General features: G+C 44.5%; 1 protein-coding gene across 1 annotated transcript in view; it reads left to right on the top strand.

Annotated features, from left to right (window-relative positions):
- Positions 1-733: 733 nt before the first annotated feature.
- AKAP10 (A-kinase anchoring protein 10) overlaps positions 734-15,380 on the top strand; it is a 25,459-nt gene continuing 10,812 nt past the window's right edge. The window contains exons 1-7 of the mRNA XM_015827158.1: positions 734-794; positions 896-994; positions 1,225-1,309; positions 2,541-2,664; positions 9,762-9,898; positions 12,092-12,236; positions 14,324-14,509. Coding sequence (XP_015682644.1) covers positions 734-794; positions 896-994; positions 1,225-1,309; positions 2,541-2,664; positions 9,762-9,898; positions 12,092-12,236; positions 14,324-14,509 — 837 coding nt within the window. The remainder of the gene's footprint in view (positions 795-895; positions 995-1,224; positions 1,310-2,540; positions 2,665-9,761; positions 9,899-12,091; positions 12,237-14,323; positions 14,510-15,380) is intronic.

Below are 15,380 nucleotides of genomic sequence, written 5' to 3'. Positions count from 1 at the left end.
TGAAATGTAAAATGTAAGATAAGATATAAGATGTAAAATAAGATAAGATATAAAAGATATAAGATATAAAATATAAGATAAGATGTAAGATAAGCTATAACAAGATATAAAATATAAGATAAGATGTAAGATAAGATATAATAAGATATAAAAGATAAGATATAAGATGTAAGATAAGATGTAAAATATGAAATGTAAGATGTAAGATAAGATATAAGATGTAAAATAAGATAAGATATAAAATAAAAGATATAAAAGATAAGATAAGATGTAAGATAAGATATGATTTAACAAGATATAAAATATAAGATAAGATATAAGATATAAAGGATGATACAAGATGTAAGATAAAATATAAGAAGATATAAGATGAGATGTAAGATAAGATAAGATATAAAATCTGAAATGTAAGATATAAGATAAGATGTAAAATAAGATAAAAGATAAGATATAAGATATAAAATATAAGATAAGATGTAAGATAAGATATAATAAGATGTAAAATATAAGATAAGATATAAGATGTAAGATAAAATATAAGAAGATGTAAGATATAAGATTTATTGTCATTTTTTACTGTGGGCACACATTAAAAATCAAATTCTGCTGCCTGCTCTCCAAAGCGTACACATACATAACACACCTATAAACATGCTATATGCATACATATGTACATGCCCACGCCCTTACCTATAAATCCATATAAATATTAATCACTGTCCCTCTTGAATACATGGCGGAAAAAAGAGGAAGCTTGGGAGATGACACGGTTGATGCTGCCGGCAACAAAAACCGTGACTGAGTCTGGATGTTCCGTAGCAGAACTGGGCCCAATCCACCGTGCCTTTTCTCTCTCTCTCTCTCTCTCCCCCCTCCTCCCCCCTCCCCCCTCCAGGTATTGAGCGGGATGCCGTGACCATCTTTACCAAATATATATCTCCCGATGCTGCTAAGCCGATACCGGTTACCGAGCTGATGAGAAACGATATTGTGGGTAAGACGTCGCACTCCCGTCTCGCGGGATGACAAAACTTGGGGAGGTTGGGGCTGGCAGGGAGAATCATCGTGGCCCCCACCCCGTTTCAAACCCTTGCACACACACACCCAAAGTGCCTGCTCTGCATCTCGGCTTGCACGTGGGCCAGCCGCGCGCCGCCTTCTGTTTTTCCGCTTTGCCGTAAACTCTTTGACACTAATGGGGAATGTCTTCCGGTGAACTTTCAGCCAAGATCTGCGGGGAAGATGGACAGGTGGACCCCAACTGCTTCGTCATGGCACAGTCCGTGGTCTTTAACGCCATGGAACAAGAGTAAGTCGACTCTTCTTTAGATCAAATGAGGCTTTGCGCGCTCCTGTTCCTAGATTTGGACTTGTGGGGTCCTGGGTAGTCTCTGAGCTGGGTGGTTTTCCTGCAGACGTTTCATGACCCAACTAGGTAGCATCCTCAGTGCTAGAAGGAAGGAGGAGGAGGAAATGGACTGTGGAGTCCTTGGTGCTCTCTGAGCCTGGTGGTTTTCCTGCAGACGTTTCATGACCCAACTAGGTAACATCATCAGTGCTAGGAGGGAGGAGAAGGAATGTGGGGTCTTTGGCTCTGAGCTTGGTTTTTTTCTTGCAGACATTTCATGACCCTACTAGATAGCATCATCAGTGCTAGAAAGGAATGAGGTTTGCAGAGCAGAGGAGGCCGACTGTGGGGTCCTTGGTGTTCTCTGAGCTTGGTGGTTTTCTTGCAGACGTTTCATGACCCAACTAGGGAACATCATCAGTGCTAGAAGGAAGGAGGGGTTTATGGAGAGGAGGAGGAGGAGAAGAGGGAGTGAAGAGGAGGAGGAAGGGAAGGAGGAGGAGGAGGACTGTGGGGGTCCTTGGTGCTCTCTGAGCTTGGATGTTTTCTTGCAGACGTTTCGAGACCCAACTAGGTAACATCATCAGTGCTAGAAGGGAGTGGGGTTTGCTCTCATTTTAAATACTAATGGCTTGCCCTGTCCGTATTGGTAGGACTGTTTTCTTCTTAATGTTTCCTTGATTAAGCGTTTACTGTGTGATTGTCCGAGTTGTTACTTCCTTGACTGGGATATTGCTTATTGCTTGATTGTTGGTCTAATCTTGGTGTTGATCTCTGCTCATCTGGGTGTTGATTGCTGATGAGGCATTTTCATCTTTTTTTGTTTCCTTTTTTGGGTTTTTTTTAAATTGTCTTTCTTGAATGGCGTGTAAATGTTGTTGATCTCTCTATGCCTGTTGATTTGTCTGAAATGGTTTAGGCCCAGGGGTCTTCCAACGTGGCCCTTTTATGACTTGTGGACTTCAACTCCCAGAATTCCTCAGCCAGCGTGCTTGGCTGAGGAATTCTGGGAGTTGAAGTCCACAAGTCATAAAAGGGCCAAGTTGGAAGACCCCTGGTTTAGGCTTTCCTGGCTGAATAGGGGGTTGGACTAGATGACCTCCAGGGACCCTTCCAACTCTGTTATTCTGGGAAAGGAAGAGGTGATTTCTTGGCTTCTGATGCTGGAACATCCCTTTTTTTCCCCTCACAGGCACTTTAGCGAATTCCTGCGAAGCCATCACTTTTGCAAATACCAGATTGAGGTGCTGACGAGCGGGACCGTCTACCTGGCCGATATCCTCTTCTGCGAATCGGCCCTTTTTTATTTTTCCGAGGTGAGACGAGGCATTCCTTCTCCTTCTTCTCCTCCTCCTCCTCCTCCTCCTCCTCCTCCTCCTCCTNCTCCTTCTCCTTCTCCTCCTCCTCCTCCTCCTCCTCCTCCTCCTCCTTCTTCTTCTTCTTCTTCTTAATATGTTTTATTTTCTTTTACATAATCACCTTGGTAAACATCGTGTTGTCCGGGTTTATATTTAAAAAAGCAATCAATAACAATTCGTTTCTACAATTCTGTACTCCACCGAATAGCTTTGCTTGACATTCTCTTCTTCCAAAAATGATCTCTTTGGCCAACCTTGAATTAATACAATTCTTATTATTTAGGTAAATAACAATTAAATATAGACATTTTTTCCCCTAATATTTCTGCAAATAATAACCACATGGGATGTAAAGCTTCTTTTCAAATGGATCATCTTGATTGCCTCGTCATAGACCCTGTTTAAAATTCTTATTTAAGTTGATTTTCCCCAACAGTATTTGAAACATGCCGACTGGTTTAAAATGTTCATTGCACTTCCTTCCTTTCTTATCGTGGTCTCGCGTTTGGTGAAACCTAGCAGAATTTTAATTTTAATGTTATTTTCAGTTTATACACACACACATACACACACACACCCACACCATCACACTCTCAAAGTGACCCTGGGTGACTCGGTTCATGACAATCTGGTGGCATTTATCTTACCAACAGCGCTGTAAGGACGGTTGTCCTCCCTACTTTAACCTCGATTGTGTGTGCCTGAAAGCTCAGGGTTAGTTGTGAAAGCAAACTTCATAACTTTATACACACACACACACACACTATGTTATTTTCATCCCTTCGCTCTCCAAGATATAGTAGACGAGGGGTGTTCAAGTTTGGAAGCTTTGAGCCAGGGGTATTCAAACATGGCCCTTTTATGACTTGTGGACTTCAACTCCCAGAATTCCTCAGCCAGGCACGCTGGCTGAGGAATTCTGGGAGTTGAAGTCCGCAAGTCATAAAGGGGCCATAGTTCCCCCATGCTGGCTAAGGAATTCTGGGAGTTGAAGTCCACAAGTCATAAAAGGGTCAAGTTTGAAGACCCCTGCTTTAAGCCTTGTGGACTTCAACTCCCAGAATTCCTCAGCCAGGCACGCTGGCTGGGGAATTCTGGGAGTTGAAGTCCGCGGATCTTAAAGTCGACAAATTGGACACCTGTGTACAGATAGTCCTCGAGTTCAGCGGTTCGTTTAGTGACTGTTCAAAGTTAAAACGGCGCTAGGGAAAAAAAGTGACTGATGATCATTTTTCACCCTTAACGACCGTTGCAGCTTCTCCAGGGTCACCTGATCAAAATTCCGACGTCTGTCGACTGACTCGTATTTATGACGGTCGCAGTGTCCCTGGGGGTCACGTGATCCCCTTCTGCGACCTTCTGACAGGCAAAGTCAGTGGGATTCACTTAACAATGAGGGTGACTAACTAAACAACTGCAGTCCTTTGTTTAAGACAGGGGTCTTCCAACTTGGCCCTTTTATGACTTGAGGACTTCAACTCCCAGAATTCCTCAGCCAGGCGTGCTTTTTATGACTTGTGGACTTCAACTCCCAGAATTCCTCAGCCAGGCGTGCCTTTTATGACTTGAGGACTTCAACTCCCAGAGTTGAAGTCCACAATTCATAAAAGGGCCATGTTGGAAGACCCCTGTCTTAAAGCATCCTGGCTGAGGAATTCTGGGAGTTGAAGTCCACAATTCATAAAAGGGCCAAGTTGGAGGACCCCTGCTTGTGGACTTCGACTCCCAGAATTCCTCAGCCAGCTGTGCCTGGCTGAGGAATTCTGGGAGTTGAAGTCCACAAGTCATAAAAGGGCCAAGTCGGAAGACCTCTGGTTTTAAGAAGGTGAGAAAGGTCGTAAAAACGCAGCCAAACTCTCTTTTAACAAATGTCTCACTTAAGAACAGAAATCTTGGGCTCCGTTGCGGTCGTAAGTCGAGGACTCCCTGTATTAATTGGTTCTCTCGGCACGTGGATTTTGCACACCTGAAAAAAAACAACCGTGATTCTCTCCTCGCCGCTGAATCTTTCCTGCCTGGCTGAGGCTGCGAAAAGCCTCTAAATTTAATTTAACAAGGGCAGACAGAATTCTTTTCGCAGCTGTTGAAGGAGTCTGGAGAGTTGTCAAAAGTTGTCGGTGTCACTTCTCACACACCCCCACCCCACCCCACCCCAAAAGATTTTTATTTTCTGCCTAGGAGGTGTTCGTGTGCGATTTGCTGGTTGTGAAACCTGTCCAATGATTTCGCACGCTCTTGTGTGTGTCTCTGACAGGGTAACAAAGAGCGTCGTGTCGATCTGGGAAGCTTTTTTCGTGTTCAAATCTTTTATTCGGGAGCTTAATGTTCAAACAGTTTCAAGGGTGCCTTTTTTGGCATTTTTGAGACCAGGGTAATGCTTGGCGAGGAGCTTTTCCTTCCCTTCCCCTGCTTCCTTCCTTTCTTTTTGTTCCCTTCCTTCCTTCCCTTCTTTCCTTTTCCCTGTTCCTCTGCCTTTCTTCTTTTTTTCCGTGTTTTCCTTTTCCATTCCTTCCTTCCTTCCTTTCTTCCATCCTTCTTTCCTGTTCTTCCCTTTCCTTTCTCCCCTCCCTTCTCCCCTCTGCCTTTCCTTCCTTTCCTTTTTCCTTTCCCTTTCCTTCTTTCCTTCCCTCTTTCATTCCCACTCCCTTCCCTCCCTTCCCTCTCCTTTCATTTCTTCTTAACTCTTTCCTTCCTTTTCTTTCCCCTTTCCTTCTCTCTTGTTTCTTTCCCTCTGTCTTTCCTTTCCATTTCCTTTCCTCCACGCCACTACCTACCTACCTTCTTTCCTTCCTTCCCTCCCTCTGCCTTTCATTTACTATTTCTTTCTCCTTCCCCCTTCCCTTTCTTTCCCTTCCCTTCCCTTCCCTTCCCTAGAATGACTAATTCTGATTTATTCCCCTCCTCCTAACCTTTCCTTCCTTTCCCTTCCCTTCCCTTCCCTAGATCAGGGCTTTTCAATCTTTTCACCCATTGTACCACTTTTAGGATATGGCAACATCCGAGTACCACCAGTCGCCTAGCAAGGGGTCAAAAACTTGATGACCCATTAAAAAAAAGGAAAAAAGTGATAAAGTACAGGTAATCCTCGACTTACGACAGTTCGCTTAGTGACTGTCTGAAGTTACAATGGCACTGAAAAAAGTGCCCCCCAAGCCACAGCCGAGCAAGACGCCTGCCTGCTCACTCAGCGGCACTCGTCCTCCTGTCCGAGGTTTTCATTGTTGTGAGCATTTCTGTTGAGGATTGGCAGCAGGGGTGGGGTGGGGGGTGTTTGGTTTTTATCCCCCCCCCCCCATCTGCTGGGTGGTTGCAGCAGGTTTTGGTCCCTTCACATGACCCTGGGACACTGTGACCGTCATAAATATGAATCAGTTGCCAAGCCTCTGAATGTAAATCACAAGACCCTGGAGAGGCTGCAACATTCCAGCTGATTGGTGCTTCTTCAGGGCTCAGCAGAAGTGCCAGGATCAGTGCTGAGATACAGCTGGATCCTGGCGCTGATCCTGGCACTTCCGCTGAGCCCTGACAGCCCTGCAGCTCCAGCCATCTCTCGCTCAGGCTTGTGCGGTGCTACCACTGGTTCAGCTCATTCCCCTCCCCCACTACCACTTTTCTAAGATGGTTGTGTACCACCTGCCAGGTGCCAATGGACCACAGGTGGTACCCGCACCACTGGTTGAAAAGCCCTGATATAGACATACCCAATTCTGATTTATTCCCCTCCTCCTAACCTTCCCTTCCCTCTTCCTTCCTGCTTCCTTTCATTTCCCTCTTTTTCCTTTCCCTTTCCTTCCTTTTTCCCCTCTTTCACTCCTTCTGTCTTTCCTTTCCTTTCCTTTTGTTTTCCTTCCCTCTCCTTTCCCTCCCCGCCCCTTCTTCCCCCTAGTCCCTTTCTCCCCCTCCCCATAGCGAATTTTAGCCCTCCACGGAGGAACCTTTGCGCTCACCTTCTCCTGATTTTCTTTTTTGTTTGTTTGTTTGTAAAAGTTTTATTTTTTTTATATATTTTTTTTAAGTTTTTATTAAGTACAAAGGAAAAAAAAGATTAAAAACATTGAACATGGTAAATCGTCTTTGACTGACATCTCAGTCCATATTGTACATTAATTACATATAATATATCTAATATCAAAATAAATATAGACCACCAAGAGAATACATATAAAATGTTTAATCTACCTAGCTTTCGTCAACAAAATGTTTGACATCGTCAGCTAGGTAGATTAAACATTTTATATGTATTCTCTTGGTGGTCTATATTTATTCTGATATTATGATTTTTCCCAAGAGTCGAGTTTTTAGTTTTATTCTTATATATAATATATCTATATACAACTGTACATTTCTGGTCTCTGTCTTAACTTATCTCTTTGCTGTGACCTCCATTTTTTCCCCTCCATCTATAAAATTTATTCCATACTTGATAAAATTCTGTTTCTTCCTGATTTTTTTAATCTTTTGGTTATCCTATCTAATTCTACGCAATACATAATTTTCTTAATTAGTACTTCCCCACTCTGTACTTCCATTGCTTTCCACTTTTGAGCAAATAGTATCCTTGCCGCCGTAACCATGTGAATAATTAGATATGTGTCATCTTTATTTACATTTTTCTCTAGTATTCCTAATAGTAATTCTCAGGTTTGTATTGAATCTTTTGCTTAGTCATTTCTATTGCCCATTCCCAGACCGTACGCTAGTACACCTGTGCTTCTCTACATGTCCACCATACATGAAAGAAAGTGCCCATAAAAGTTTTTTATTGATTTCTCTCCCCCCCCCATACATTCAGTCATAATTTTTCAACCCACATGCTGTCTTGAGTTTACATTCGCTCATAATACATATTTAATTCCTAATCCTTTATTCTTTCCTCTAGCCATCGATAAAATAAATGCCAAGTTTGGTAATATTCCATTTCTTCTTTTTCTTTCAGTCTCACAGTCAGTCTGTCCATCTCTGCGCATTCTAGTATTTTATTATTATTATTATTATTATTATTATTATTATTATTATTATTATTATTATTTCTTCATCTGATGGTATTCCTTCGTTTTTTTTCCCCAGTATTGCGCGAATATAATTCTTGCCGCTGTTGTGGCACGCAAAATCAAACATAAGCTTTGTATGTTAGTCTTTTCTGGCATTATTACCTAACTAGCTGTACCCGGCCACGCGTTGCTGCGGCTCAGTCTGGTTAAATGGAAAAGAAAGAAAAGAGAAAGCGCACGTTTCTAATATGTTTAATTTCACAATGCTTGTGGGTACACAATATTTTTTGTTGTTCCAATCGTAGCGTGTGTTGCTTTTACGTCCAACAGATGGCGCTGTTTTTCAAAAAAAAGCATGTTTTTACCTGTCACAGGTGTGGCATCTATATAATGGTAGGTATATAAAAACACGCACGTATTCGAATGCAACGTTGTGTCAAAATTTCAAAGCAATCGGTGAAGAACTTTCGGAGATTTAAGTTTTTGTTTTTTTTTCCAAACATATTTTATTGGTTTTTCAACTTTAACAGAAAGTACTTAAAACACACCGTGGTGTTTGGGCAAACAAACATTCCAAAGTAAAAACATACATAGACAACTCAACTTAGTACATTCACTGCCATCTCTCTATTTCCCTCAAATAACATAATGGATTTAATATATTCCATTTCTAGCTTAAATTTCTATACGACTAAACCTGTTTTAAAGCTTCAAATATTGTTTTGCTTCAACAAATTATCACTTCAAGTCTCTTTTCCAAATATATTCAGACTCTTAATCCCTCTCATCCTGGTTTTTATCACCAATCTCATTTATTTCTTTTTTCCAATAATTACTAACTTAGTTAAAAAAAAAAAATGTTAAATCTTAATTTATTTCAATTCATTAGACCAACTTCACATTGCATCCAATTACTTGTCATACCTTATCAGACCATATTATTATATACATAAATCACCTAGTTAATTTAAGCACTTCAGAGTTCCAGTCTAAAAATTCAATGTTTTTTCAAGTCCAATACATAATTTCCCTCAAAATCAATCTATTATTCCAAAAAATACATTCTTAATCTCTTTAAACATATATGTATATATATATATAATTATTAAGAATACTAGTAAAAATACGACTCTTGGGAATATCCATTCGTTAAAATAATGATCACCAAGAGAATACTTAAACAGAGTTTAATTAATCAACCTAGCTTTCGTCAAAATACATATGACATCGTCAGGATTAAAAGGCAAGTAAAAGGGGGGGGACTTATATACCGTTATCAAACGCTTGATAACAGGACGTTTGATAACGGTATATGTCCCCCCCTTTTATTTTCCTTTTAACCCTGACGATGTCATATGTATTTTGTCGAAAGCTTGGTTGATTAATTAAACTCTGTTTAAGTATTCTCTTGGTGATCATTATTTTAACGAATATATAATTATATATATATATTTATCCTTAATACAATCCATTAAGCCAGATTTCTTTTTTCACTCCACTTTTAACTTTCATATTTCTGTGCCAGGTAAATTTCCATAAAAAACAAAAGGATCATCTAACTCAGTGTTTCTCAACCTTGACCATTTTAAGGCACGTGGACTTCAACTCCCAGAATTCCACAGCCAGCATTGCTGGCTGTGGAATTCTGGGAGTTAAAAGTCCACATGCCTTAAAATGGTCAAGGTTGAGAAACACTGATCTAACTAATGTAAACACACACGTATATAATTATATTTTTCTTACTTCAAACTCTAAAATCATTATCCTTAAAACAAACCATAAAACCAGCGTTGCCTTTTAATCCATTAGACAGTTTTGAATGTCTTTTTGAGTCTAATTCTGGGAGATTTAAGATTTTGAACAAACGAACATTTACATTTTTATTTATATAGATTTTTAAAAAAAGTGCAGGTTTCAAATCTACGTGTTTTCCCAACCTCTTTCCTAGCCAGGTACGTTATCTTTTCCCAATAACTCTTGACTTTGTCACGTGTCCACTGAACGCGGTAATACGTGCCCGACTTAGATTTGCATTTCCAACATCTGTCTGGTTTTCTTTCCCAGTTCATGGAGAAAGAAGATGCTGTGAACATCCTGCAGTTCTGGCTGGCGGCGGACAATTTCCAGTCCCAGCTGGCATCCAAGGAGGGCCAGTATGACGGGCAGGAGGCCCAGAACGATGCCATGATTCTGTACGATAAGTAAGTGAGCTTACTTCTTACTTACACGTCTCTCTCTCTCTCTCTCTCTCTCCCCTCCTCACCCCTTACTTTGCATCTGGCCAGCCCTGGTGAAAGCAGGCTAAGATCCAGTGTCCCAGAGTCACCCGATCCCCTTTGGCGGCTTACGATTGTTTCTCACACTTAACGACCGGCGTGTCATCCCCCCCTGGTCACATGACCAAATCCAGACGCTTGGCAACAGGCTCATATTGATGGCCACTGCAGTGTCCCCAGGTCATGTGACCCCCTTTTGCCACCTTCTGACAATCAAAGGAGAAAACTTCCCGATAGTGAGAACAATTCACCAGTGGAACTACCTGCCTCCAGAAGCGGTGAATGCGCCAACACGGGAGGTTTTTAAGAAGAGACTGGACAGCCATTTGTCTGAAATGGGATAGGGCAGTGGTGGCGAACCTTTTAGAGACCAAGTGCCCAAAAAGTGCCTCGCCCCTGTTCTACCCCCCCTCTCCTGCCCACCACCTCCACGGCCCGCCACAATAGATCGCCCAGGCGGCCCAGCAGCGTCATGGCCACACCCTCTGCGCCCCGCAGCATCTATACGCGATGGGGCACGAGCCGCTGCCTGGCTGCCATGTGCTTGTCTGCGCAGGCTGCGCCCGGGGCGAGTCTCCGGGGGGGTCTGCTGGTAAGGAGGAGGCCACGGGGGATGGCGGGGCTGGGGCGACAGCATGCGTGCCCACAGAGATGGCTCTGAGTGCCGCCTCTGGCACCCATGCCATAGGTTCGCCACCACTGGTATAGGGTTTCCTGCCTGAGCAGGGCGTTGGACTAGATGACCTCTAAGGTCCCTTCCCACATTATTATTACTATTATTAACAACCTGCCTCCAGAAGCTGTGAATGTTACAACACTGGAGGTTTTTAAGAAGAGACTGGACAGCCATTTGTCTGAAATGGTATAGGGCTTCCTGCCTGAGCAGGGGATTGGACTAGATGACCTCCAAGGTCCCTTCCGACTTTATGATGATGATGATGATGATGATGATGATGTCGTCCATGGGGAAGCCAGATTCGCTTAACCACATAGTTATTAACTTAACAACTGCTCTGGTTCCCTTAGCCAATGGCAAGAAAGGTCGTAAAATAGGGCAAAAACCCATTTAACCACGGTCTCACTTAGCCACAGAAACGCTGGGTTCAGTTGTGGTCATACGTCAGTGATGGCGAACCTTTTAGAGACCAAGTGCCCAAAAACTGGCCCCACCCCCTGCTCTGCCCCTGCTCCACCCCCACCCCATCCTCCACCCCACCTGCCCGCAGGACCACTCACCGCCTCCAGGGCCCGCCGCAGATCGCCCAGGCAGCCCAGCAGCGCTATGGCGGTCACGCCCTCTGCCCGCACCCTGCAGCATCAACTGTGTGGGATGGGGCATGAGGGCAGAGTCTTGTCTACGCTGCCTGGCTACCATGTCTTTGGCTGCGCTGCTCCGTGTAGGCCATGCTTGGGGGCGACTCTCCTCCAGGGGGGCTGCTGGAGAGGAGGGGGTCGTGGGGGGAGGTGAGGGTGGGGCAATGGCACGTGTTCCCCACAGAGGGCTCCGAGTGCTGCCTCTGGCACCCGTGCCATAGGTTCACCACCACTGTCATAAGCCAAGGACCACCTGTAGTCTCAATGCTAGAGGGCTGGGGTGGGGGTGGGGGTCACTGTTTCTCCCTTCCCCCCACCCCAGATTGACAAAACGCCCTCCACCGAAGGAGCAAAAAACCAAAGTTGGAAAAGCTCTTTTTCACCTGCGCGGTCGTGTGTCTGATTAACGAAACACTTAAAAGGACTTTCAGGCATATTTTCTCCTAAAAGCATTTATTAAGGTTACAGAGACGTCAGTACAGCATGGTGGAAAATGCTTAGGTCTGGCTTCTCTTCCGTTACGCATAACATTCCAAGCATTTCCCACTCCCTTATTGTAGGGTCATGGTTCACATCTTCCAATCAACTTGGAAGATGTGATTTACTTCCCGTTTCTTTCTCCCGGGCTATCCTTATGCTCCTCCCTCTTTCCCTGTTGCCTGGTTTAACTATATAAATACCAGACAGTTCTGCATATTGTCAAAGCAAGAATATACAGTATTTGCAGCGTTGACATCTGACCATTCTTTCTCTCTCTCTCTCTGCCTCCCCCCCTCTTCCTCCCCCCCCCCAAAAAAACCCCAGGTACTTCTCTCTCCAATCCACTCATCCTCTCGGGTTCGATGACTCCGTACGGTTGGAAATTGAGTCCAACATCTGCAGGGAAGGCGGACCACTCCCCAACTGCTTCACCACTCCGCTGAGACAGGCCTGGACCACCATGGAGAAGGTGGGAACAAAGGAATAGGAAACGCACTCGCGGCTCAGAGTTTTTAGATTTTGGCCGCGGTTTTGCTCTCCACGCTTCTTTTCCAGTTCTGAACGTTTGGTGACCAGAACTAGCTAACACGGGGGCCTTCCAACGTGGCCACTTTAAGGCGTGTGGACTTCAACTCCCAGAATTCCTCAGCAGGATGTTCTCCTTCCTATTCTCCTTAGCTCAGGGGTCTTCCAACGTGGCCCTTTTATGACTCGTGGACTTCAACTCCCAGAATGCCACAGACAACATCTGTGGACTTCAACTCCCAGAATTCTGCTGGCTTGGGTCCTTCTCACTCAATATTTGAAGGTCTAGTTCAGGGGTCTTCAAACTTGGCCCTTTTATGACTCGTGGACTTCAACTCCCAGAATGCCACAGACAACATCTGTGGACTTCAACTCCCAGAATTCTGCTGGCTTGGGTCCTTCTCACTCAATATTTGAAGGTCTAGTTCAGGGGTCTTCAAACTTGGCCCTTTTATGACTTGTAAACTTCAACTCCCAGGATTCCTCAGCCAGGCATGCCTGGCTGAGGAATTCTGGGAGTTGAAGTCCTCAAGTCATAAAAGGCACGCCTGGCTGAGGAATTCTGGGAGTTGAAGTCCTCAAGTCATAAAAGGCACGCCTGGCTGAGGAATTCTGGGAGTTGAAGTCCTCAAGTCATAAAGGGCACGCCTGGCTGAGGAATTCTGGGAGTTGAAGTCCACAAGTCATAAAAGGCACGCCTGGCTGAGGAATTCTGGGAGTTGAAGTCCTCAAGTCATAAAAGGCACACCTGGCTGAGGAATTCTGGGAGTTGAAGTCCACAAGTCATAAAAGGCACGCCTGGCTGAGGAATTCTGGGAATTGAAGTCCTCAAGTCATAAAAGGGCCAGGTTTGAAGACCCCTGCCTTAGCTTATAAATGTCTTGTGTGCCAGTGTGGTCAGTTGGTTGTGCAGTTGTGTGTTTGTTTGTTTGTTTGTTTGTAGCTATATTGGAATTCTGAGCAGCTGGTTGGTTCTCTTGTTGATTGGCACTTCAAACGGTCTGGTTTCTTACCTATTCATATGCTGGATCTGGATCAATATGCTTGCTAATTGCTCCTTTGGCAGAATACCAGGCCTCAATACATTGACGTGTGTGTGGGGTGTGTGTGTGAGAATGGTGACAAGGGCCCCTCGGATTAGGGGCAGCCCTGAAATAGTCCAATAGGACTTGGAGGGATCTGGTTAAGGGGGCTTGAGCATGGCTCAGCTGTGGGGGCTGCTTGACATGGATTTAGATCAGCCTGTGGCATTTTTATTTTATTTTTTTTATCTCGGTGTTTCTCAATCTCAGCCTCTTTTTAGATGGGTGGACTTCCACTCCCAGAATTCCCCATTAGTACGACTTAAGATATACTGGCTGAGGAATTTTGGGAGCTGAAGTCTACCTGTCTTCAAAAGGTTGAGGTTCAGAAACCGTCCTTTATGTAAGGTGAGCTGTATCTGTCACCCTTGGCAGAGAAAGAATTTTTCTATCACCTGTGAACCGTGTTTAACCAGACATTGCAAAGATTGATTTCAGGACCTCCTTCCCCACGAGCCCTGATGATGTTACCTAGCTGGGTCATGAAACGTCTGCAAAAAAACCCATCAAGCTCAGAAAACGCTAAGGACTCCACAGTTCTCCTCCTCCTCCTTCTTTCCTGCGTTTCCTCTTCACCTTCTCATCCCCTTCACAAACTCCCTTCTAGCCCTGATGATGTTACCTAGCTGGGTCATAAAACATCTGCAAAAGACAACCAAGCTCAGAGAGCACCAAGGACCCTACAGTCCTCCTCCTCCTCCTCCTCCTCCTCCCTTCTAGCACTGATGATGTTACCTAGTTGGATCATGAAACGTCTGCAAGAAAACCACCCAGCTCAGAGAGCACCAAGGACCCCACAGTCCTCCTCCTCCTCCTCCTCCTCCTCCTCCCCCTCCTCCTCCNAAACAAAAAAAACCAGCCCAGCTCAGAGGACGCCACGTTCCGCTCCGAGCTACCCATATTCTCTTCGTCACTTCCACACGCTACTTTTGTCTCTCCCATCTTGCAGGTTTTCTTACCCAGTTTCCTGTCCAGCAACCTTTATTACAAATACTTGAACGACCTCATCCATTCGGTCCGGGGAGATGAGTTTGCCAGCGGAGGTGGCGGTCTCACCCTGAACGTCCACGGTCTCGGCAACGCTTCCGATCACTATTCCCACACGGGTGCTGCGGACAGCGGGGCTGCTTCCCAGGTGCTTGGTTGATACTTGTTGGTCTCCTTTCCCCCCCCCCCCCCACAAAAACCCCTAGTCAGGAGTCTTCCAGCTTGGCCCTTTTATGACTTGTGGACTTCAACTCCCAGAAGGTGGCTGAGGGATTCTGGGAGTTGAAGTCCACAAGTCATAAAAGGGCCAAGTTGGAAGACCTCTGCCCTAAGTCTTCCTCCGGGTTCTTTGTCTGCCTCTTCTTAGTAGCTCTGATGGCTTAAGTTTTGCTAAGGTCCTCTGGACCAGGGGTCCCCAACCCCCAGTGCTTGGACCAGTACCAGGCCACAGCATGTCAGCAACTGGTCCGCACAAACAAGCAAACAAGTGGGATGCAGTAAGCATACAAAACCACGCACTTTCCAGTCCGTGCAAAAACCTCTCTCCATGGAACCGGTCCCTGGTGGTGCCCAAAAGGTTGGGGACCTCTGCTCTGGACTGTTAGTCAGTCAAGTCAGTTAACCAGGAGAAAATTCAGCCTAAAAGCCAAGAGTGACAATCAAAATGAGAAAAGATGGCTTTAAAGGTAGGCAGATTGGATGGATGGATGGATGGATGGACGGACGGACGGACGGACGGACGGACGGACGGACGGACGGACGGACTAACAGTCCAGAGCATAGATGGATGGATGGATGGATGGATGGATGGATGGATGGATGGATGGATGGATAGATAGATAGATAGATAGATAGATAGATAGATAGATAGATAGATAGATAGATAGATAGGATAGATAGGATAGATAGTTTGGATGGATGGATGGATGGATAGATAGATAGATAGATAGATAGATGATAGATAGATAGATAGATAGATAGATAGATAGATAGATAGATAGATAGATAGATAGATAGAT

Source organism: Protobothrops mucrosquamatus, unplaced genomic scaffold (genome assembly GCF_001527695.2).
Source record: "Protobothrops mucrosquamatus isolate PMUCROS unplaced genomic scaffold, P.Mucros_1.0 scaffold3534, whole genome shotgun sequence".
In the NCBI taxonomy this organism is placed as follows: domain Eukaryota; kingdom Metazoa; phylum Chordata; class Lepidosauria; order Squamata; family Viperidae; genus Protobothrops; species Protobothrops mucrosquamatus.
The sequence above is the reverse complement of the archived record's forward strand: the minus strand, read 5'-3'. Positions and strand labels throughout refer to the sequence as shown.